Below are 25,968 nucleotides of genomic sequence, written 5' to 3'. Positions count from 1 at the left end.
TAGTTGTGAAATAAAATGAATGATTTGGAACTGACCACCTTGAAAAATGTGTAAGTGGAATCTTATTTTATTATTGCCTAAATAATGCTGTGTTAAAAGTTTAAAACTTTTTATAAAATTATTGGTTATTATTGTTATTATTTTTAAAAGACTTATTTATTATGTATACAAGTGTTCTACCTGCGTGTATGCAGGCAGGCCAGAGAGGGCACCAGATCTAACTACAGATGGTTGTGAGCCACCCTGTGGTTACTGGGAATTGAACTCAGGACCTCTGGAAGAACAGCCACTGCTCTTAACCACTGAACCATCTCTCCAGTCCCATTATTTATTATTTTTTAAAAGATTTATTTATTTTATGTGCATTGGTGTTTTGCCTGCATGCATGTCTCTGTGAAGATGTCACATTGGAGTTACAGACAGTTGTGACTACTATGTGGGTTCTGGAAATTGAACCTAGGTTCTGGAAGAGAAGCCATCTCTCCAGCCAAGAAAATGATTTGTTTTTTATAAGTGTGTGCATGCTTTAGTGTATGTGTGTGTGCCTGGCCATTTGTTTGCACCACATGCATACAGGAGCCTGTGGGGATTAGAAGAGGCTGTCAGGCTAGGTAGTGGTGGTGCACACCTTTAATACCAGCACTCCCGGAGGCAGAGGCCACCTTGGTCTACAGAGTGAGTTCCAGGACAGCCAGGGCTACACAGAGAAATCCTGACTCAAAAAACCAAGGGGAAAAAAAAGAGGGTGTCAGATCCCCAGGAACTTGAGTTACAGACTGTTGTGAGCTACAAATGAGTGCTGGGATCTGAACCCAGGTCCTATGCAAGAGTAGCCAGTGCTCTTAGCCACTGAACTATCTCTCCAGCACTAGTTTATAAAAATAAAATTTGTCATTTTGATTACTTCTGTTGTTTCTTTGTTTTTTTTTTTTTTTAAACCTTTATCCCTCCTGTTTGAGGCCTTGTGCTCGCTAATATAGGTATTCCAATGTTTCTTTACCTAGTGTGTGTATGTGTGGTCAGAGGACAGCTTGTGGGGATTGGTTTCCTCCTGCCATGTAGAAACTAGGGACTGAACTCAGATTGCTAGGCATGGTAGCAAGCACTTTTATTCCCTGAGACAACTCATTGTCCCAACATTCAGTGTTTCTATCATTAACTTGGTAAAGATTGGGCAAGTGAAAGATGTGCTAAGCCACATCTTCAACCTTGTTTTTACCTCTTAGTTTGAGACAAGATCTCACTAAATTGTCCATGCCCTCCTTGCACTTCATAGCCAAGCCAGACCTTGACTGGCCATTTTCCTGCCTCATCAGTCTGCTGAGTGACTCACGTTATAGGCCTGGACCAAGTCAGAGACACATCTTTTGTTGTTGTTGCTAGGTGTGTGTGTGGTTTTTCAGTATAAATATGATTATACTGCATTATATACAACTGGTTCTTTTTATTTAAGTTGCTAGTCAACTTCATTAATATGTGTAGAAGTAGAGAGGGAAGCTTTTGAAATTACAGGTTGTTAACTATCATGGACATGTGCTTAGAGTTTAGGGTTAAGAGCTTTAACCATTGATAGAGCCTTTAGTTTATAAGAAAGTCAACAGGTTCATCTTCTTCAATAATTTGACTATCATGATTATAAAATTTATTTAGCACATTGTTTGAGTTCCAGTGTGTACTAGGAAGTCTTGTAAGTAGTTGAGATATGGTGTTGAATAAATTAAGCTTCTTACTCTTGAGTCCATGTTTTAGAAATAACTAAATGGAAAAATTGTTGGTGAGACATTGTACTTGAAATCCCAAAAGTAAACCTTTAAATTTTTCTGTATGGGAAAGGATGTTGATGCTTTAGAGCTCTAGCTGTGTTGTCTTGCAAGACAGATGATGAAAACTTACGTTCTGTAGATTTTCTTTTCCCCTCTTACAACAGGATTGTATGTTTTCAAAAGTAATAGCTTGTAGATGTAACCGGCTTGTTAAATAAGAAACACAGAACCGATTGCAGAGTCAAAAACCACGAGGTCAGAGCAAGAGCGGAAAACCTTACCCTTCACTGCTTCTGCTGTTCTTCCTCTCCGCCAGAGACCTACTTCTCTGCGTCCTGTCTATTTAAAAACTTTCTGTTCTCCTCTCTCATTGGTTGTAAACCCAGCCACATGACCTCCTTGTCACTGCCTGTTTGTACAGACCTCCAGGTCTTCTATGGTTGGTATTGAGATTAAAGGCGTGTGTCTGCCATGCTGGCTGTGTCCTTCAACACACAGAGATCCGCCTAGCTCTGCCTCCCAAGTGCTGGGATTAAAGGCGTGCCCCACTACTGCTCAGCTTCTGCTCTGGCTTGCTCTGACCTCAAGGCAACTTTATTGACATAACAAATAAAATCACATTTCAGTACAAATAAAATATCACTATATTTCCCCTTTTCTATTTTAATGAAAAAAGGAAAAAGTTATAACTAATATAAGAAAAACTATATACAAAAGTACAATAACTATATATACCATATATACAAACAATAAATACCTAAACAATATCTAGTCCATTTGTATTTGACAAATTCAGAGAAAATAATTCCATTATCTATCCTATTTTGGTAAGTCCAGAATGTACTTGATTCACTTTTTATCCTAACTTATATAGCTAACGGAACTGTCTTATAACGTGTTTCAAATTTATACACTTACAACTCTTAGTGAGTTTTTCTGAAATCCTTAACAAAGATAATTATAACTATAACTAACTGATCTTCAACTCCCTCAGAGACCCAAGAAGGAAATAATACTACCTAATAAAAAATAAAAACAAGAAGTGCATGCAAGCAGCTTCCAAAAAAAAAAAAAAAATGTGAGTTGACAGAAACAGCCAGCTGCCTGGACAGTCACCTGAGGTTTCTCTGCAGTGTTGGGGCATCATCTTCAGCCTATAGGCTTAGCGTATCTGACAGACTCTTTTGTGAACTAGGATGTATACAAGGTCAACAGTTTGACCTCGTATTTGGTGAGAGCAGTCCATGTACCAGAAACACCTGAATTCCATTAGTATCATGTCATGATTCAGGATTTTTAATTCTGGAAATTATTGATGTCTTTTCACTTCAGCTGTCCATTTTTCTTGGCTGTGTATATGTGGCTTCATCTTGGCATCCTGTTCTTCTCCACATCCCTTTATTAAATGCCAGTCTACTATTGAGAGGGGTGAGCTTAGTTATTCTTCAAGAATAACTGTTTCATCTGCTGTTCCATTGCACATCAGAAGCCATTGGCCCACTCCCTGTTCAGCTAGCCATCTCAGAATTGCTCTAAGCACTTTGTAGTCCAAAGCTGATCTGTAGATGATGTTTGTCAGCTTAGTGATATTATTTTCCACGTGGAATTGTCGTTGTGGGGCCCCATCTTCTTCCTGGAGATTTCAGTTGAAGTTAGGCCTGGCTGTGATTTCCTGCAGAAAACCGAAAAGAGACTCGAACACAAAGACATGTATAGGCAGCTAATCGAAGCCTTTTCTCTAGAATTAATTAGTACTCTATATGACCATTATTATCTTAACAAAGTTTAAAATATATATATATATCTTGTAAATTTTGATATAAAATTCATTCTTTAAGAAAAGTTTAAAGAATCAGAATGGAATCAAAGAATTGAGATTAGTAATAGAATAGTCCCTTAATTAATTTGGTTTTTCTCCTGTCCCATGTCAGAAGATGGCTCTTTCTTCTGGTATGATACAGGGAGTTTTCATTTTCCTTTTAACAACATGCTTGAGTTTAAAGGAGGAGAGAGCCATTCTCCAACTCCAAAATCAGCTTGAAGCTTTAATTGAACTGGGACTACAAGAAGACTAAGAGTATTAATTTTTTAGAGAAGAGCAGAAACAAACATTTAGAAAGATTTATGAAATTCTGTAGATGATATACCAATAGGCCATTTTACTCTTTTTCCTGGGACAGATGATTTGTCCTTTTTCTTCAGTTGTCTCATTTGTCCAGTGTTCTTCAGATTCCTTAGCCTTCATTCTCCTAAAAGACAAAAACAAAAACCCTTCCCCAAGACTAATTTTGGGGAGTTCCCCTTTTGGCAAGTTACATCTGATTAAATGAAAAGGCATGTATTGATGGCATAAGTGAGTTTAAACTGGATGGTCATGTTGGTTGATGAACTATCACTTCCTCTAATTAAGAGGTCTCTCTTGTTCAAATAGAACCTTTATCAGTTTTGATGGTACCCACAGCTTATCTTCTCCTGCAGAAACAAAAGCAAAACCTCGTCCCCAACGTAACACATACCCTGGTTTCCATTCTGAGGTCAGCACATCCTTGAAGTATATAGGCCGATTTAATTCCGTTGTTTTTTCTATTAACCAATGTCTCTCTGCAGCTGTTGTTCCTTTCTCATTAGCATTGAGAAAATTCAAAGTTAATAGAGCATTGTGCAGTCTATTTCTGGGGGTTTTTGTTACCCCTTTCTGTTTATTTATCATGTCCTTTAGAGTTCTGTTGGATCTTTCTATAACTGCTTGGCCTGTAGGATTATGTGGTATACCTGTAATATGCTTTATATTATAATAAGCAAAAACTGTTTCATTTTAATAGAGACATATGCTGGAGCATTGTCAGTTTTAATTTGCGCAGGTATACCCATGATGGCCATAACTTCTAGCAAATGAGTGATTACAGAATCAGCTTTTTCAGAACTCAAAGCAGTTGCCCATTGAAATCCTGAATAAGTATCGATAGTATGGTGTACATATTTCAATTTTCCAAATTCTGCAAAGTGAAACACATCCATCTGCCAGATTTCATTCCTCTGAGTACCCTTTGGGTTACATCCTGCTGGTAATGGTGTCTGATTGTAGAAGGAACAAGTAGGACATTTCTTTACAATTTCCTTGGCTTGTTGCCAGGTTATGGAAAAATCCTCTTTAAACCTTTACTATTGACACGATGTTTCTTATGAAATTCTGAGACCTCCAGCACATTTCCTATCAATAATTTATCAATCTCATCATTACCTTGTGCTAGAGGGCCTGGCAGACCAGTATGGGATCGGATGTGAGTTATATATAAAGGATGACTCCTTTCCCTGATTGTATCTTGTAATTGAATAAATAGTGAAGTTAATTCTGAAGCATCAGGGATAAATTCTGCAGTCTCAATATGTAATACCATTCTTTCAGCATACTGAGAGTCAGTAACTATATTGAGAGGTTCTGAAAAATCCATTAATACCAACAGAATAGCATACAATTCCGATTTTTGAACTGAATTATAAGGACTTTGAACCACTTTACTTAAATTTTCTGATTTGTAACCTGCCTTTCCTTGTTTGTTGGCATCTGTATAAAATGTCCGAACTCCAGATATGGGTTTTTCATGTACAATTCGAGGCAAGATCCAATCAATCAGCTCTCTTTATAAAATCAATTCTATTGCTTTTAGGATATTTGCTGTTAATTTCTCTCAAAAAATTACTGCAAGCTCTTTGCCAAGGTTTACTTTCTGTCCATAATTTTTCAATGTCCTCTTTAGTTAAAGGTACAACAATTTCTGCTGGGTCTATTCCTGCTAATTGACGAAGTCTCAATTTTCCTTTCAAAATTAAGTCAGAGATTTTTTCCACGTAAGTTTTTAATTTTTTATTTGGTTTATTTGGTAAAAATATCCATTCCAATATAATATCTTCTCTCTGCATTAATATTCCTGTAGGAGAATGCCTAGAAGGTAAAATAACCAAAATGCAATCCAGCTTTGGATCAATACGATCTACATGTCCTTCATGTACTTTTTTTTCTACCAAGGCCAGTTCTTTCTCAGCCTCAGGTGATAATTCTCTCGGACTATTTAAGTCCTTGTCACCTTCTAAGGTTTTGAACAAATTATTCAGTTCATCATTTTTTACCACAACAATAGTTCGTAGATGAGAAATGTCCCCAAATAATCTTTGAAAGTCATTAAGAGTCTGTAGGCGATCTCTCCTAATTTGTACCTTTTGAGGTCTAATTTTTTGTAGCTCTATTTTATATCCTAAATAGTTAATAGAATCTCCTCTTTGTATCTTTTCAGGAACAATTTGTAATCCCCAGCCAGGCAATATTTTCTTTACTTCTTCAAACATTCTTTCTAAAGTATCTGCATTTGAGTCAGCTAGTAAAATATCATCCATATAATGATAAATTATAGATTTAGGAAATTTTTTACGTATCACTTCCAAGGGCTGTTGTACAAAATATTGGCACAGGGTTGGACTATTCAACATTCCCTGTGGGAGGACTCTCCATTGAAATCTTCTAACCGGTTGAGAATTATTGTAAGTAGGCACCATGAAAGCAAATCTTTCTCTGTCTTTTTCTTGTAGGGGTATTGAAAAGAAACAGTCTTTTAAATCGATAACTATGAGAGGCCATCCTTTAGGTAACAGAGTAGGCAAAGGAATTCCAGATTGTAGAGAGCCCACTGGCTGAATTACTTTGTTAATTGCTCTAAGGTCTGTTACCATTCTCCATTTACCAGATTTCTTTTTAATAACAAATACAGGAGAATTCCATGGGCTAGTAGATTCTTCAATATGGTGAGCATTTAACTGTCCTTCTACCAGCTCTTGTAAGGCCTGGAGTTTCTCTGTTGTTAAAGGCCATTGATGAACCCATACAGGCTTGTCTGTTAACCATTTTAAAGGTAGAGCTGTTGGTGTCTTTGGAAGATCATCAGTTTTTGTGCCCTGTTCTTGTATAATATGGATGGCTGGTGACCACTCATTAGAATAATACCTTCTAATATTTCTCTCAGAAACATGTGCTAGTTTATGATTTATTTCTGAGGTTGGAGGGATGTTAATCTGAGTATTCCATTGTTGTAACAGGTCTCGACCCCACAGGTTCATGGCTATGTTAGTCACATATGGTTTTAATCTGCCTCTCTGTCCTTCTGGGCCTATACATTCGAGCCATCTTGCACTCTGTTTAACTTGAGATAATGTTCCAGTTCCTAACAGTTGAACATTTACCTCCTGAAGAGGCCAAGATGGATGCCAAAATTCTGGTGCAATTATGGTAACATCAGCACCTGTGTCTACCAGACCAGACAACAAAACACCATTTATTTTTATTGTTAATTTTGGTCTTTGTTCATTTATAGAAGTTTGCCAAAAAATTTTCTTTATGGTTTCTCCTGAATTTTCTGTTCTCTCTGTCTCAGTTGTTCCATTACTCTGAGTAGCCTGGTTTATTCCAATAGGCATTTGGTCATTTAACTGCTCTGAGTAGGGGCCTCCTCTACGATTGCAGGAAAGGTCTGAACTGGATTCACTGTAGGGGCTTGCCTGAGGCCCCTCTGGGAGTTTCCCAAAGACTGAGGCAAAGTATTACCTTGTCTGTCCCTTGTTGATCTACATTCATTGGTCCAATGTCTTCCCTTAACCACACCTTCTACATACTCCTGAAGGAAGGGGCATTCTGTTGCCATTGTTCCTTGAAGAAACATTGTTTCTAGAAGTGCCCTGTTTACAGTCCCTTTTCAAATGTCCTTGCTTTCCACATCCAAAACATCTGACATTCCTCAAACCTCTTGAAATTGTTTCTCCTACCCACATATTATCATGATTATGAGCCTCAACATTAACCGTGTCTCTAATCCAATCTTCCAAAGGTGCAGATCTCGCCTTTAACGGCCTGATTATTCTCTTGCATGCTTCATTTGCATTCTCAAAAGCCAAAGATTCAATTATTATCTGGCTAGCTTCTGAATTTGGGACCATTCTCTTTACTGCTGAAGTCAGTCTTTGTAAGAAATCTGTGAAAGATTCTTTTGGGCCCTGTATAACCTTTGTAAATGACTCAGTTTTCTGCCCTGGTTCCTCAACTCTGTCCCATGCATTCAAGGCTGCCATTCGACATAGAATTATAGTTTGGATATCATATAAACATTGTGTTTGTACTGCAGCATATTGGCCTTCTCCAACAAGCTGATCCTGGAAGATTTGTATACCTCTATCCCTACATTGTTTTGCTATGCTTTTAGCTTCCTCTTTGAACCACATTTGCCACTGGAGCTGCTGTCCGGGTTCCAGAACCGCCTGTGCCAGCTCCCGCCAGTCCTGTGGTATAATTCTATTATAAGTTGACCAGTTTAACATTTGCTTTACATATGGAGAATGCATGCCATAAGATACTATTGCTTCCTTAAACCTTCGTAAGTCTAACATTTCAACTGGAGTCCAAATATTTTGTGTATTCACTTGACCAGGTTGCTGTTGTATGGTTACAGGATAAATTAAGGGTGATTGTGTGAAAACAGGCATTCTTTCTGTAACCTTATAATCCAATCCTGAAACAACTTCACTGTTGTCTGAATCTGAATTTCTCTATAATTCATTTTAACAGGTTTAACAAGTTTTTCTAAAATTTTTATCCTGGCACTTAAATTGACTGTCTTTTTAAATTGTAAAATAAGGATAAGAAGAATAACAGTGTACATAATTTGATCAACATTAATCTTCTCATATAGTTGTTCCATTACCATACTGCCTAAAATTTCAAACAAAGCCCAATTTTCTTCCAATGTACACATAAAACCCATTTTTTTTAATGTGGAAAAAAATCTCTTTTAAATAGTTTCCTTTAAAATATCTGATATAAATGACTTACCAAATCTGTGTAGAACAGTAGAAATCCAAGGGAATTTCCAAACAGCTACCTAGCGTCCGAGGTGGGAATCCCCCGAGAGAGAGAGAGAGAGAGAGAGAGAGAGAGAGAGAGAGAGAGAGAGAGAGAAAGAGAAAGCGTGAAAGCATAGCCACCTTCTGGCTAAAAGCTTGAATCCAACCCCTTCAATGTTCCGGTCTGAGCCGAGTCGAGTCTGGGCTCTGGCTTCCTTAAGCTCTGACCAACCACGTGCGCTGGCGTTTCAGCCAAAAGCAGCCTATCTGCAGTTGCGTGTAGCTACTGCAATTAGCGGTAGCTCCGGCAGGCCTGAGTTGTTCGTAGCACCGGCTTTTTAAGTAAGTAACTCCAGCTGCGGTGGTAACCGCTTGTGGCTAAGGTAGGTTGGGCCTGAGTCCTAAGCTGAGCTAGGCCCGGTTAGGCCCAAGCTAGGCCCGAGTGAGGGAGCTGGGTCCGCCCAGGTGGGAAGCCGGACCCACTGCCAAGGCAAGCGGTTTTTTTAATGAATTCTTGCCACGTTGGGCGCCAAATGTAGATGTAACCGTCTTGTTAAATAAGAAACACAGAACCGATTGTAGAGTTAAAAACCACGAGGTCAGAGCAAGAGTGGAAAACCTTACCCTTCACTGCTTCTGCTGTTCTTCCTCTCCGCCAGAGACCTACTTCTCTTCATCCTGTCTATTTAAAAACTTTCTGTTCTCCTCCCTCATTGGTTGCAAACCCAGCCACATGACCTCCTCGTCACTGCCTGTTTGTACAGACCTCCAGGTCTTCTATGGTTGGTATTGAGATTAAAGGCGTGTATCTGCCATGCTGGCTGTGTCCTTGAACACACAGAGATCCTCCTAGCTCTGCCTCCCAAGTGCTGGGATTAAAGGCATGCCCCACTACTGCTCAGCTTCTGCTCTGGCTTGCTTTGACCTCAAGGCAACTTTATTGACATACAAATAAAATCACATTTCAATACAAATAAAATATCACTATAATAGCTTAAGAACCCCCCCCTTCTTTTATTTTTTTAAACCTAGTAGTTCAAAAATTGGTGGAGTAAGGGTAGAGGGCTTTGTTTTTTGATGTGCAGACTAAATCAAGAATAAAAAGATGTGAATTGGCCTGGAGAGATGGCTCAGTGGTTGAGAGCACATGATTCACAACCACATATAAAACTCCAGCTCCAGGGACATTTGCAATCATGCACAAGCCCACACACTGACACACACATACAATTTAAAATAATAAAAATAAGTGTTAAAAACATGTGAATCAAAAAAAAAAAGGGTTGGGGATTTAGCTCAGTGGTAGAGCACAAGGCCCTGGGTTCGATCCTCAGCTCCAAAAAAAATAAAAGTGAATCATAGCAAAGCATAATTTTGACAAATCTTTTTCTAACTGCTTTTATTTCTTACAGATGTTTGACTTAATTTTCATAGTAAAATAATCTGAGTTGAATTTGTGCTTTATATCAGAAGAGAACTCTAGTACTATTAGTCAGTGCTGTGAATGCCAGCCTCCAGTGTCTCTTCATCTGGATTCTCACCCAGAAAAAAATACATCTTAATTCATCAAATTATTCATTAAGGAAACATATTTGATATTCCATTATCACTTAAACCTATTTTATGAATTGACAGAAAGGAAAAACATTTCTTATGTTAGCTTCTTACCAGCATATATAACTCATTTTTTCTTTTTGTTTTGTTTTGTTTTTCAAGACAAAGGTGTAGCCCTGGCTGTCCTGAAACTCACTCTATAGACCAGGTTGCCCTTGCCTGCTCCTGCCTCCCGAGTGCTGGGATTAAAGGCCCCACTGCCTGGCAATTTTTAGATTATTAGGTTAAGAAGGTATTTTCTGTGCTCTGAGAAATAGTTCTGTCACCATTAAGAACTTATTTTCCCTTTGTATCTTGCTGCTGCTGTTTGAAGACTTTACTTGCATTACACCACTTCTCCTTTTCCTCCCTCCAAACCCTCCTGGGTACCCTTACCTGCTGTTCTTCAGAGTCATGGGCTCTCTCAATATCACATGTATGTATGTATTTGAATACACACACATATATATGCACACACACACACACACACACACTCCCAAATATGCCCAGTCTATATAATGTTACTTGTGTATATGTTTTCAAAGCTGACTTTAGCACTGGACAAGCAATGAGTGTGCTGTTTGCCTGGGAAAGCCATCCCTCCTGCTCCCAGTTCTGCTCAGTTGCCTGTAGTTCTTTGTACAGGGTTGAGACCTTGTTTGCTGATCTCCATCCAGTTGGGCATGTTCGTTAGTGTCCTTGTTTAGCTCACAGTTGGGTGGTTATGTTGGTGAGACTTTATGGATATAGTGTAGCTGAAGTTTTCTTGGTCCTGCCTGGCCCATGGTCAGGAGAAATCTCTCTCACCCACCATTCCCGCAGCCGCTGGGACCCAAGCAAACACACAGAGACTTATATTACTTATAAACTGTATGGCCGTAGCAGGCTTCTTGCTATCTAGTTCTTATATCTTAAATTAACCCATTTCAACCGGGCGGTGGTGGCGCACGCCTTTAATCCCAGCACTCGAGAGGCAGAGCCAGGTGGATCTCTGTGAGTTCAAGGCTAGCCTGGGCTACCAAGTGAGTTCCAGGAAAGGCGCAAAGCTACACAGAGAAACCCTGTCTTGAAAAATCAAAAAAAAAATAAATAAATAAAAATAAAAATTAACCCATTTCTATAAATCTATACCTTGCCATGTGGCTCATGACTTACCGGTATCTTACATGTTGGTTAATACTATGTTAAAGTTAAAACCTTCTTTTTTGGAAAAACAAAAACAAAAACAGAAAAGAGGAAGTGCTGTGGAATGTCCTGTATGCTATGAATATATGTTGCTATGATTGATTGATAAATAAAACGCTGATTGGCTAGTAGCCAGGCAGGAAGGATAGTGTAGGCCAGACAAGGAGAGGAGAATGCTGGGTGGAATAAGGCTGTCAGGAGTCACTAGCCGCCAGTAAGCCACGAGCCACGTGGCAAGGTATAGATTTACAGAAATGGGTTAATTTAAGATATAAGAACTAGATAGCAAGAAGCCTGCCGTGGCTACACAGTTTATAAGTAATACAAGTCTCTGTGTGTTTGCTTGGGGACGCAAGCGGGAGAGATTTGTCCCGACTGCCGGCAGGCCAGGACATAGAAAACCTTCAGCTACAGTATAGCTTTTGATGTTTTCAGGAAACACAGTCTTCCCAGCAAAGTCCCTGACTCTCTGACTCTTAGAATCATTCTGCCCCTCTTCCTCAGTGTTCCCTGGGCCTTAGGTCTGGGAATGTTTTGTGGACGTATCCATTGGGACTGGGCTCCACAGATCTCTGTTTTGGAGGTCGTGGTTTTCTGTAGTGGTCTCCATCTGTTGCAGAGAGAAGATTCCTTGGTAAGAGTTAGAAACTACACTTATCTGTATAAGGACAAATGTTTATAGATTGTTATTAGGGGTTATGCTGGTTTACTAAATTAGTAGTTGTAGATTCTTCTCCAGTAACCATGGTTTCATTAGTACTAATTAGTTAGCTAGGTTTCCAGTACCAGGCATGGCTTCCTTTTTGTTGAGTGGGCCTTTCAGTCCAATTAGAGAGCAGTTGGTTATTACCAAGGTATGTGGGCCACTGCTGCACCCATAGGGTTACCGTGCCATGCTGGTGGTTGATGTGGCTCACAGGTATTTGGAACTTTTCTGAACTGTCTTTCTTTCTTACAGATTCCACACCAAGTCACCCGTCACAAGCAACACCAGCCCAGAAGAAGACACCCAGTTCTTCATCTCGACAAAAAGATAAAATTAATAAAAGAAATGAACGTGGTGAAACTCCTTTACACATGGCTGCTATTCGAGGAGATGTGAAGCAAGTCAAAGAGTTAATAAGTTTAGGGGCAAATGTGAATGTGAAAGACTTTGCAGGTGAGACCTTATTGACACAGGTGCCAGGGACTGAAATTAAAGCATCCTGGCTATAATTTTAAAAGTCTATTTTATTCAGAATTGAAGTATATATAAAACCTTGATCTCTGTTGCATTTTCATGTCAACAGTTAATCAGATTTCTATGTATACACCTTGCATATACTACTGTGTAATTATATATATTAGTTTCTATTTTAGGTAAATTTGAGCATATAATATTTTAATATGGTTAATTCATAAATAATTGTTTCAAGAATGTATATTAACTTGAATACAAGGATTATAAGAGAGTGAAATAATCTTTTCTTTTTTAAAAAATATACTTAGTATTAGTGTGTTTAGGAAAGTGGGGCATGTGCTACACAGCATGCATGTGGATTCAGAGGACAGCTTTGTGGTCCATTTTCTCCTTCCACCTTACATAGGTTTCTCTGGTCTCCAGGCTTGCCCTGCAAGTACCTTTGCCTGCTCAGCTTCTCACTAGCCTTTGTTGGTTTTAATTACCCAGGTAGCAGAATTCTTACCACTCTTGAGAATGCAAGTGGTCAAAGCATGTAAAAATAAAGAAATTCTCCTTAATTGCACGTCTCACTTCTTTGCCTTTGGCCACAGTCAAATGTAATTTCACACGTTATGCTCTTCTTGCCTTCCCCCACACTTTTTCTCTTCCACAAAATTATTAACAACTTGAAAAACTATCCTATCATCTTATTTTCATGACTATACATAAAAATTATACATGATTATACAAAAAAATAGACATTTACATAATTATACATAGACTTTAAAAAGCATGAAATAATTCTTTGTGTATCTATAATTCTGTAATTTACCTATAATGTTTGGAAGATGTGTTTGTGTATTTCTTTTTTTTTTTTTTTTTTTCCAAGATAGAGTTTCTCTGTGTAGCTTTGGTTCCTGTCCTGGATCTTACTCTGTAGACCAGGCTGGCCTCGAACTCACAGAGATCCATCTGGTTCTGCCTCCCGAGTGCTGGGATTAAAGGCATGTGCCACCACCGCCTGGTGGTATTTCAATTTTAATAGCTTCATATTTTATAGTGTAACCTTTCTTGGTTTTGTTTTGTTTTGAGACAGGATTTCTCTGTGTAGCCATGGCTGTTCTTGAATGTGCTATGTAGACCAGGCTGGCCCCTAATTCACAGAGATAGACTTGACTCTGCCACCTGGGTTAAAGGCATGTGCCACCATGTCTGGCTTTTCTTAAGCAGCACTGTAGTGAATACTCTTTTAGAAATGTATTTGTACATAGTTATGAAGTATCTTAGTAGAATTGAAATTACTTATAATAAATGAGCTGAATATTATACATTATTTTATGCTTATCTAAAAAAAATCATGTATCCATCAGTTTATATCTTCTATGAAAGCTAAGCAAAATGACATACACCTGTTATTCCCAGCAGTTCAGGAGGCCAAGGCAGGAGGATTGCAAATGTGAGGCTAGTCTTAGCTACATAGAGAGTTCAAAGTCAGACCCACTCTCAGCAACAAAAACGTGTATGAAGCAGCCCTTTTCTTTATGTCTTCATTAGGATTGGATATTACCACACCTATAATTTCAGCACTTTGGAGGTAGTGGCAGAGGGATCTCTATAGGAGAGGACATAGGAGGGGAGGGAGGAGAATAGAGAGAAAGAGACACTGATCCATTCAGGGTTGATACTTTTTATTATCTACCCAAAACATACTTCACTGTTCTTCTAAGATTCTACATTGACAGATTTATTTTAAGACATATTCTGAGACGTATAAAAATCAAGTAAGGGATAACATTGAAGCATTTTTTTTCTAAATTCAAATCTAACAGTAAGCCAGTTCCCCAGGATGGGAACTTGTAAAAGTAAATAACTTTTTATTCAGTCAGTTGAGTACTGTGTCCTACCCAGGTATGGTAGTAGTATGTACCTATAACTACAGTGCTCAGAGGGATCCTGAGATGACTGAAGCCATGCTGGGCTGTTAGGGGAGATGGAATCTGGAAAGAATCAAAGCAGCAGTATGTTCTAGAAGAACATAACAATAAAAGGAAACACCACTTAGCCAGGGTGGTGGTGGCACACACCTTTAATCCCATCACCAGGGAGGCAGAGGCAGGTGGATCTTTGTGAGTTGGAGGCCAGCCTGGTCTACAAAGCAAATTCCAGGACAGCCAGGGCTACATAGAGAGACCCTGTCTAGGGGGTTGGGGGTGGGAATGCTACTTCAGAGAAAGGATTAAACATCTGTAGCAAGCTTTCTTGTTGGACTATCTTTGGACCACCAGCCTGCAAATAATGAACCAGAGACTTCTTATTAATTGTGAAAGCTTTGCTTTAGTTTGGGCATTTTCCCAACTAGCTTTAATAACTTAATTAACCCATATTTTTTTAAATCTGCATCCTGCCAAAATGGCTTGGTTAACTCAGTACGACACATCTGACTTGCTTCACATCTATCTGCTGGCGAGTACTAGATTCCTCCTCCCAGTCTGTCTGTCTGTCTCTCCTGGAAACCTTGCCTTTCTCTCCTCCTAGCTATTGGCCATTTAGCTCTTTATTAAACCAATCAGAAGGCACCCTAGACAAAGACACATCTTTACACTGTAAAGAAATACTTCACAACAAACATGCATCCTTGTTTATGAATATGGGGAAAGCTAGTAAGAATTAGATGAAATTCTAAAAATGATTGTATTTGGTGATAGGATTATTATAGGAGCACAGTGCTGTTTGTGTTTTTTTAATGTTTTTTAATATTTGTGAACACATTTAATTATGAAAATAAAGTGACATCTTTATTAAAGCAGTATTCTATAAAAGATATCAACGTAAGACATAAAACAAAGGTTTTTAACTGACTTATCAAAGCTACTCATATTTTGCCTCTTTTATTTTTCTGTAGTTTTGATGATTATGAATTAAACCAAAATAATACTGAATAAAGTTAGTATTGTATCAAATAATTTAGTTCCGTTGAAACTAATATTCCCTCAAATGAACTTTCTGCAAAATTGATAGTGTTGTTTCTTTTAAATAGTTCCTTTCTCTTTCCTTTTTCTTTTGTATCATGTTTGATTTGATTTAGAATTGATGTGCTACATATAGATATGAACGTGGAAAGCATGTATCTTGTTCATATTCTCACTTTAGGTTGGACACCTTTGCATGAAGCGTGCAATGTTGGATATTATGATGTTGCTAAAATACTGATAGCAGCAGGAGCTGATGTTAACACACAAGGATTAGATGATGACACGCCCCTCCATGACTCTGCCAGCAGTGGACATAGAGATGTGAGTATGTTAAACAAGTCATGGTGTATATTCCCACTCAACAAAGGCAACCAGGAGTAATTGAGCACACTTCTTAGATGTCTGATCTTGAATTTCATTCATTGCTCCTTCACCTCATCTTTATTTTCTTTTTTTCTATTTCTTATTTGTACTTAACTTGATTTAGCATTATTTTTTCGTAAAGTAAGCCATGTTCAGCAGGCATGGCAGTGCATACCTTTAATCCTAGCACTTGAGGGGCAGAAACAGGCAGGTCTTTGAGTTTGAGATCATCCTGGTCTACATAGTAGACCAGCAAGGGTTACACAGTGAGACTCACAAGAACTCCCTGAAAATAAATAAAATATGTGACATTTAATTGAGAAAAATTAGACAGTTTGGTAAACATTTTATTACAATACTTCATCTGTCAGATAAATAGATGGAGTATGATTGGGACATACACTAACAGCAGAGGTTATAGTGCTGTGTTGCTTATCTCTTTAGAATGTTTTACAACTGAAAGTTGGATTTGGAGGGAAAAGATGAGTTCACTTTTGCTTGGCCAACTTACTGTGCTCTTTTGGTTTTTCGAAACAGGGTTTCTCTGTGTAGTTTTGGTGCCTGTCCTAGATCTCACTCCATAGATCAGGCTGGCCTTGAACTCAGAGATCCACCTGGCTCTGCCTCCCGAGTGCTAGGATTAAAGGTGTGCACCACCACCGCCCAGCAATTACTGTGCTCTTAATTAAATAAGTCAGGTCTCTCTTGTGAGCATCCATTTCCTCATCTTAAAATTATAATACCTTTAAAAAGAGGTTTCTTTTTATTTAATTTTTTAAAGCTTTTTAGCCAGGCAGTGGTGGTGCACACCTTTAATGCCAGCAGCATTCAGGAGGCAGAGGCAGGCAGATCTCTGTGAGTTTGAGGCCAGCCTGATCTACAGAGTGAGTTCTAGGACAGCCAGGGCTACACACAAAGAGAAACCCTGTCTCAAAAACAAAATGAGCAACAACAAGAGCTTTAATAAAATATGCGTGGGTACTCTGTGTGTGTGTGTGTGTGTGTGTGTGTGTGTGTGTCTGTACACCACATGTGTGCAGTGCCTGTGAGAGCCAGAAGAGGGCGTTCGCGCCCTGGGAACTGAAGTGTCAGGTAGTTGTTAGCTGCCCTGTGAGTGCTGGAACCCACCCAGATTCTCTGCTGGAGTGCAAGTACTGTAACTGCTGGGTCATCTCAGTCATCTTGATAGCCTTAGAAGTAGACCTTTTAGAAGGGAATATAATGAAGGAGTAGAAGACACTGAACATGCAAGCAAGCCTTGAAAATGTGGAAACATCAGGGAAGAAAACCCTAAATGTTCCCTCTGTATTGCTGTACTTCATAGATACCAAAATAATTTGTAGAAATAAAAGATGCTGTTTTCTTCATTATTTTCTGTAAGATATTTTCACATTTTTCTCATTAAAGACATCGTAATGTTGACTGGTAAGTAGGTAGACACTTGCTATATAAGTGGAATTACACCTTGTGACTAAGACGTATTTCTGTGACCCTAAGTTTCTAAATATGCTCATGCCAGCACATATTTCCAAAAGTTGACATTTGAGCTCATATGCTTTAAGCACTAAGTAATGTTTGCAGCCCTTCCAGAAGGACACTGCTGTGCTCTGTTCAAGACTAAGAGTTTAAAATATATGTACTTATAGATTTAATTTACATGTGTGTGAGCGCCATGTTTGTGCAGGAGCCTGCAAAGACAAGAGGGTATCCATGTACAGGTAGCTGTAAGCTACCATCTTGGTGCTGGGAACTGAACCCAGGTCCTCTACAAGAGCAATGAGAGTGCTTAACCACTGACCCATCTCTTATCCCAAGATATCTATACCATGTCCTGTGATCTAAGCTAAGAAAATATTTTTCCATTCAGTAAAAATGATACTATCTTTAAGAAACATAAAACCTTTTAAGGAGGGGAAGTTGAAAGAGAGCAGATCTATGAACAGGTCTAGGAGGTGAGTTGGAGGGCATTGACACAGCTTACCAGGAGCCTAGTCTGTGCCCTGCCATTCACAAATATATTGTGCCTTATTTACACATCTTTATGCTGCTTTACTTCTAGTTCTGTTTTAGGTAGCTATTGTTATTATTTATTTAATTATTCTTTTTTGAGACGGGGTCTCTGTGTATAGTCCTGGCTGGCTTCAAACTCACAGAGATCCACCTGCCTCTGCCTCCCCAGTGCTGTGATTAAAGGTCTACACCACCACCACCCAGTTGTATTTATTATTTTTGGGCTTGTAATTTTTCCTTATTTTCTCATTTGTTGCCTGTTAATGTTTTAAGCAATTTTAAGTGAATGTAACTATTCATTAGAATGTTTGTATACAGGGATATCTGTAAAAATGTTGTTTATGTTGGAAACTTTGTGGCATGTTTTTCCAACCCTCTATACTTACATTGATTGCTTCTTGATGGTTATAGGAAGCTCTCAGCAGGGTCGAGAATCTTGGTTTTCAGACAGACCCTCTCTATATATCCCTGGCTGTCCTGGAACTCTCTGTGGACCAGGCTGTGAAACCATCTCTCCAGCTCCCCTACCCCATCTCTCCAGTTCTGACCCTCCCTATTTAAAATTTAAGGAGAACATTTCTTTATAATAGATGAAGTCATTGGGTGGAGTGAAGTTTAATGAAAGTTCAATTAGTGAAGAGTAATAATAATAATTTTGAGTAGATGCTATGTCATGGATGTAGAATAGACAAAATAACATTCAAATGGATGTTGTGTTATCAAGAAAATGGCTTGAGAGACTGGAGAGATGGTTCAGCAGTTAAGACCACATTCTGCTCTTCTGGATGCCTGGTTCAGTTCCTGACACCCATATGGCCGCTCACAACAATGTGTCATTCCAGCCAATCCCAGGGGATCTGATGCCCTCTTCTGAGCACTTTGGACACCAGGCAGGCAAGTGGTACACAAACAGATGCAAGGAGAACACTCATCCCTGTAAAAGAAGAGAGGGAGAATGGTTTGAAATAAAGGACAGTGCTAAATCTTCTACGGTTTAATGTTGCAGATAGTGAAACTGTTGCTTCGTCATGGTGGGAATCCATTTCAAGCTAATAAACATGGAGAGCGTCCAGTGGATGTAGCAGAGACAGAGGAATTGGAGTTGCTGCTAAAAAGAGAGGTGCCTTTGTCTGGTGATGATGAAAGTTATACAGGTTTGTGTCTTTCTTGTTGTTTTGAAACAGGGTTTTTCTCTTTAGCCCAGGCCAGCCTCAAACTTGGAATCTTCCTGCCCCATTCTTACTGAGTGCTGGGATTACAGGTGTGTACCCCCAAACTCAGCTACAGTTTCAAATAATATATATCCAGTTGTTTGATGTGGTATTTTATAGAACGTTCTACATTGGTGTGTAATACATAAAATGGTCATCTTAGAATAATGGTAGCTAGTTATTGAATGCTTCTGTGGTTAGCTATGAGTGGTGTGGTTACTAACCTTTATGTGCTATCTACAGCTTATGTGACTGCACTCACAGTACTGTACCACCCTATATCTATTAGAACTACATAAGTTGCTAAACTAACCTTTTATCTCATTTAGTCTTACTGCAGAACCTCTCACTGCGCATGCCCCTCAACACTGCTGCTCTCATTTCCCGCTTCTGTTTGGTATTATGTAGCTACTAACAATATATTTCATGTCTTTTCTTGATATTAATAAGTCATCTTTACAGTTTGTGCTTTTGTAAATTGGGTGATTGAGCCCTAGTAAGCAATTTCTTTACAAACATAACTTTTGTTTATTATTACTAGTTTTTTTGTCTAAGCAGGGTCTTACTCTGTTTCTGGCTAACCTTGAACTCAGAGCTCTGCCTGCCTATGTCTTCTGAGTTCTAGGATTAAAGGCATCCACCACCATGCCTGGTACAAACATAATTTTTTAAAAAGAGCAATCTAAAATAATTCTTTTGAGCTGGGGATGGGATCCATAGCCCTATGCATGTTAGGTGAGCACTTTGTTACTGATCTAACCCGCAGCCCCTTAAAGGACATGTTAGAAAACCTTTGGCATACTTAGAGTTTAAAGAAATACAGTTCACATATATTACAGAAAACACTTTCCCATGTTGAAGAAAGTTTTCTGGGTTCAAATTGGAAGAATTTATTGCATTTTAGGCAAAACTCAATGAAAAAAGGCAAGTATGACAAATGGCCATGCCTACATAAAGTCTCAATTCTTATAAGTAGACATGTGACTTTTACACTAAATTATAGACAAGGGATTAAATACCAAAGTGTACTTTTAGCCATTTACAGAAAGTAATAGTTTGAAAGTAGTTTTTAAGAAGGAAGTTTTACCTTTTACTTTTATGTAATAGTTACTTATCTGTCATGTGAAGGCTGACTAAAAGAATGCATCTGAGTGTGGAATGGTTGCCTTGGACAGAGGTAGTTAGAAATGTGCTCTATTGATCAAGATGTGCTTCCAGATTGCGGATAAAGTAAGAAAGGGGCCATGGGATAAAGACCAGCAGCTACCACTGACTATAGTGACCTGAATGACCTGTAAACATCATCAGTTTATTCTAGAAGAGGTAATGCTTATAAAGAAAAGTGCAGTTTAGATCTCAAACAAAAACTAAAACACTTGTGAAGCAGAGACAACAGCAGCAAGTATAGTAAACTCAAACAGGGCACAGGATGTGGCCAGAGTGATGGCTTATGGGTCAGAGCGCTGGCTGCTCCTGCAGAGGCCCCAGGTTCTGGACCCAGAACCTCCTTCACTCTAGTTCTGGAAGAACCAGCACCCTGTTGAGCTTCTATTGGCATCAAGCAATACATAAAAATAAGTGAATCTGGTTTTTTAGGAGTATAGTATGTGATAACTATTTTAGTTTTAAAATGTATTTTTAAAGAGCACACAAAGTATTTTGAACATGCTGACCTTGGTTCCTTAGCGATCTGCCCTCACTCTGTCACCATCCCTCCCAACTTCATATCCTTGACTTATGTTTTAAAAGAATTCACGGATTCCAATTTGTGCTGCACATGGATTGAGGCACATGTAATGATGCACTTATGTACTGATATGGACATGTACTGAGGCACACATATACTGATGGACATGTACTGATGCACTTATGTACTGATGGACATGTACTGAGGCACACATATACTGATGGACATGTACTGAGGCACATATCCTAGAGCTTGGTTAACCTATACGACCACACCCATAATGAAAACTCTTTTGTGTTTAGTTGTTCTAATAATATTAAAAACATTCTTCCATATATATGTAACAAAATAGAAGTGGGTTTGCATTTACTCTATTAAGAATTTTAAAATAGCCAGGTAGTGGTGGCAGCGGTGGTGGCACACACCTTTAATCCCAGTACTCAGGAGGCAGAGCCAGGCGGGATCTCTGTGAGTTCGAGGCCAGCCTGGTCTTCAGTGTGAGATCCAGGACAGGCACCAAAACTACACAGAGAAACCCTATCTTGAAAATAAGGGCTGAAGAGATGGCTCAGTGGTTAAGAGCATTGACTGCTCTTCCAAAGGACTCAGGTTCAATTCCCAGCACCCACATGGCAGCTCCAACTGTCTATAATTCCAGTTCCAGTGGATCTGACACCCTCATACAAACATACATGCAGGCAGAACACCAATGTACATAAAAATAAAAATAAATCATAAAAAAAAAGAATTTTAAAATAAGAAAAATGGTTTTTGGTCTGTTTGGGTAAATAAAGTATAAAGTATATAGATTAAAAAGACATCTCCCTAAAGTATTTATTAATTTAAGTCACATATATACTACCTGTATATATTCAATTACATATATACTACTGTAAAAAGATACTACTGTAAAAAGTTACTATTTTGTGTAGAGGTCTTGGGAGATGGTGACTCTGCAGGTGAAGTGCTTGTTGCTTGAAGACCCAAGTCTGGATCTCTAGCTCCTACAGAAAATGCCAGCAGAGTGTCATGGACTGGGGGTAACCCAGTGTTTGGGAGCAGTCAGACTGCCTAGCTAAACTAGCCAAATGGTCAAGCACCCAGTATACAAGGTAGAGAGTAATGAAGGAAGACATTTAACATCAACCTCTGGCACGAATATGCATTCACATCCTCATACAAATGCTCCCCATACAAGTAAATGTGTATACACACATGTGCATACCGTATTATGAAGACACACAAGAACAATTAAAGAACAACTGTTTGGCTTTTTTTCTGTTCTCCTATGAAACTGTTTTAAACATGGCTGAGCAAGTGCATAAAGATACCTGTTGCCAAGCCTGCAGCTCGAGTTCAATTCCTGAAACCCATGTGGTGAAAGGAGAAAACCAACTCTTAAAGTTGTCCTCCGACCTCTGTACGCATTGTGGCAGTCACATAACCAAACACATATGCATAAAACGTTCTAAAGAGAAGGGTTGTAGAGATGACCCAGCCATTAAAGGGCAGTGCTAGAAGTGGAGCTGTAAGCTACTGTAAGCTAGCCTCTTAAAGTGTGTTTTTAAAATTCTCTCTCTCTCTCTCTCTCTCTCTCTCTCTCTCTCTCTTTTTTTTTTTTCCTTTTTGGACAGAATATTGTGTAGCCTGGTCAGACCTCAAACTCACTATGTAGTCAGAACTGGCCTTGACTTTGCAGGCCACTTTCCTCCACCTCCCAAGTGCTGTGATTGAAGGCATATGCTACCACATTCAAGGCCTGTGAGAGTAAGCAAGCTCTCTACCAGTTGAGATACAGCCTTCACCCAAATTCTCAACATTTTATTACGGAAAATGCTCAAATGTGTTAATTTTCAAGAAATTATACATAGTAGGTACATATTTTTTTGTATTTCTAACAAGTATTATACACAGTAAATACCCTATACCCATCAACTATATTTCCCCATTGTTAACTTGTACTGTCTTTCCTTTACATTGTCATATTATCATCCCTCACTTTCTCTATCCTTGACTGGCCTGGAACTCTATGTAGACCAGACCAACCTCCAACTGAGATATCCTCCTGCCTGTGCCTCCCAAGTGCAGGGATTAAAGGTGTGCACTACTGTGTCCAGGGTATTCTTAGGTTTTTGACAATTCACAATAAGATGCAGACATCCCTAAATACTTGAGTACGCATTTTATTAACTGAAGTTTTATATTTGCTTATGATTTCTCTTGGTAATAATTGTGTTGGGAAATACGTGTCTATCATTCTTTGAGTTTTGAGAAATTCATAGACCTGTATAGATAGGGGGAAGAACAAGTCAGTAATATAACAGAGAAATAGAGTGATTCTTTGCCTGGGTGACCCAAATGAACATCATCTAAGTAAGGACAGATGCACAGTTTGTGCCTCCAAATGTAAATATAGATGCACAGTGTGTGCCTCCAGATAGGATAAGTGTAGATGCACAGCGTGTGCCTCCATATGTGATAAGTGTAGATGCACAGTGTGTGCCTCCAAATGTGATAAGTGTAGATGCACAGTGTGTGCCTCCAAATGTGATAAGTGTAGATGCACAGTGTGTGCCTCCAAATGTGATAAGTGTAGATGCACAGTGTGTGCCTCCAAATGTGATAAGTGTAGATGCACAGTGTGTGCCTCCAGATAGGATAAGTGTAGATGCACAGTGTGTGCCTCCAGATATGATAAGTGTAGATGCACAGTGTGTGCCTCCAGATATGATAAGTGTAGATGCACAGTGTGTGCCTCCAGATATGATAAGTCTAGGTGCACAGCATGTGCCTCCAGATGTGATAAGTGTAGATGCACAGTTTGTACCTCAGGATGTGATAAGTGTAGATGCACAGTGTGTAGCTCAGGATGTAAGTGTAGATGCACAGCATGTGCCTCCAAATGTAAGAGAAGATGCACAGTATGTGCCTCCAGATGTAAATATAGATAGATCTAGAGTGTGTGCCTCCAGATGTGATAAGTGTAAATAGATAATCACCATCTGAACTTGCATTATCTTGAAGAATGTTTTATGTTTTTAAAAAATAAGGCCAACTTAATGTCATAGATTTAAGAATTGACAGTGCAGCCAGGCTGTGGTGGTGCACACCTTTAATCCCAGCACTCGGGAAGCAGAGGCAGGCAGATCTCTGTGAGTTTGAGGCCAGCCTGGTCTTCAGTGTGAGATCCAGGAAAGGCACCAAAGCTACACAGAGAAACCCTGTCTTGAAAAAAACAAACAAACAAACAAACAAACAAAAAGAATTTACAGTGTCGGCTAGAGAGATGACTCAGCAGTTAAGAGCACTGGCTGTTCTTCCAGAGGTCCTGATTTTAATTCCTAGCACCCACATGGTGGCTCACAACCATCTGTAATGAGATCTGGCACCCTCTTATGGCCTGCAAGCATACACGCAGACAGAGCACTGTATACATAATAAATAAATAAAAAGAATTGACAGTGTATTGGGGCTAGATAGATGGCTCAGTGGTTAAGAGCATTGGCTGCTCTTGTAGAGAACCCAGGTTGAATTCCCAGCACCCACGTGGCAGCTCAGAGCTGTCTGTAACTACAGGTCCAGGGAGCTGATGCCCTCTCCTAGCTTCTGTGGGTACTACACGCTCGTTCTCCTCGTTCTCTCTGTCTCTCTCTCTCCCCCTCCCTCCCCCCCTCCCCTTCCTTCCTTCCTTCCCTCCCTCCCTCCCTCCCCCCTCCCTCCCTCCTTCTCTCTCTCTTGCACTCTCTCTCAGATATTCTTTTTTTTTTCTCCTAAGAGCATGCCAGGTGCTGCTCTTTTTTTTTTTTTTTTTTTAAGATTTATTTATTTATTATGTATACAAAAGAGCACCAGATCTCATTACAAGTGGTTGTGAGCCACCATGTGGTTGCTGAGAATTGAACTCAGGACCTCTGGAAGAGCAGTCAGTGCTCTTAACCTCTGAGCCATCTCTCCAGCCCTCAGATATTCTTAAAAATGGATAAAAATTATTTTTAAAAAGGACTTGACAGTGTTAAGAGAGGCCAGCAAAAAAACTGCAGAACTATTTTAGAATTTGAAAGACATAATTAAAAGGCAGTACCTGTTCTAGGCTAGAACCTCTACTGAAAGAGAAAAGTGAATGTGAAGAACAGCATTAGATCATTTAACAATTAATATATCTGTGTAAAATAGGGACGTTGGTGGCCACATTGTGGCATGTAAGGAGAATTTTTATCTTTTTCAAAATTTATTTTTATTTTTGATGATGTATATAGGTATGGGGTATGCATGTGAGTCAGTGTCTACAGATGCCAGAAGAGGATCTGATTCCTAGGAGCTGTGTTACAGGTAATTGTTGTGAGTTCTAGGATAGTCAAGGTGACAGAGTGAAATCCTGTCTTGAAAAACTAATTTAAAAAATAAAAAGAACCTATAATAAGAATTGCAAAGTTTGACAATTCATTTTATACGTTTAAATCCATGGGTTTATAATGATACTTTTAGACATTAATGTGTAATAATCAGAGAATGCTAGAGAACCTGTTTTTGGGGTTTTTGTTTGTTTTGTTTTGTTTTTAGTTTTTTTGTTTGTTTGCTTTTTGAAACAGAGTTTCTCTGTGTAGCTTTGGAGCTTGTCCTGGAACTCACTCTGTAGAACTCTCTCTGTGGCCCCGAACTCACAGACATCCGCCTGCCTCTGCCTCCCGAGTGCTGGGATTAAAGGCATGCGCCACCACTGCCTGGCTCAGTTTACTTTTTTAAAAAATAAAGCAAGTAAACAGGAAAAATACCATTATCTTACCTAATCTGTGGGAATCCTAAAACTGGGAAACTTCTTTGTGTTAAGAAATATCTTTAGTGGCTAAAGAGATGGCTCAGAGGTTAAAAGCACTGACTTGTTCTTCCAGAGGTCCTGAGTTCAATTCCCAGCACCCACATGGTGGCTCACAGCCATCTGTAATGAGATCTGGTGCCCTCCTATGGCATGCAGGCAAACATGCAAACAGAATACTATCTACATAACAAATAAATAAATCTTTTTAAAAAAAGAAAGAAAAAGAAAAGAAATGTCTTTAGAAAATGAATCCAGGTAAAATACGTGGGGAAAAATGTGACCATATCTGTAGCCCTGAGTTGTTAACATATCTAAGCATTGAAC

The 25,968-nt window shown here is 39.1% G+C and overlaps 1 protein-coding gene across 3 annotated transcripts in view; it reads left to right on the top strand.

Annotated features, from left to right (window-relative positions):
* Nucleotides 1-25,968, top strand: part of Ankrd12 (ankyrin repeat domain 12) — a 116,547-nt gene that overhangs the window by 39,385 nt on the left and 51,194 nt on the right. For all 3 annotated transcript variants that reach the window (XM_036173218.1, XM_036173217.1, XM_036173219.1), the window contains exons 6-8: nt 12,382-12,582; nt 15,736-15,878; nt 18,937-19,084. In XM_036173218.1, the coding sequence (XP_036029111.1) occupies nt 12,382-12,582; nt 15,736-15,878; nt 18,937-19,084 (492 nt within the window). The remainder of the gene's footprint in view (nt 1-12,381; nt 12,583-15,735; nt 15,879-18,936; nt 19,085-25,968) is intronic.

The sequence above is a fragment of the Onychomys torridus genome, chromosome 23 (assembly GCF_903995425.1).
Source record: "Onychomys torridus chromosome 23, mOncTor1.1, whole genome shotgun sequence".
Taxonomy (NCBI): domain Eukaryota; kingdom Metazoa; phylum Chordata; class Mammalia; order Rodentia; family Cricetidae; genus Onychomys; species Onychomys torridus.
This window is presented reverse-complemented; position numbering and strand designations above follow the sequence as displayed.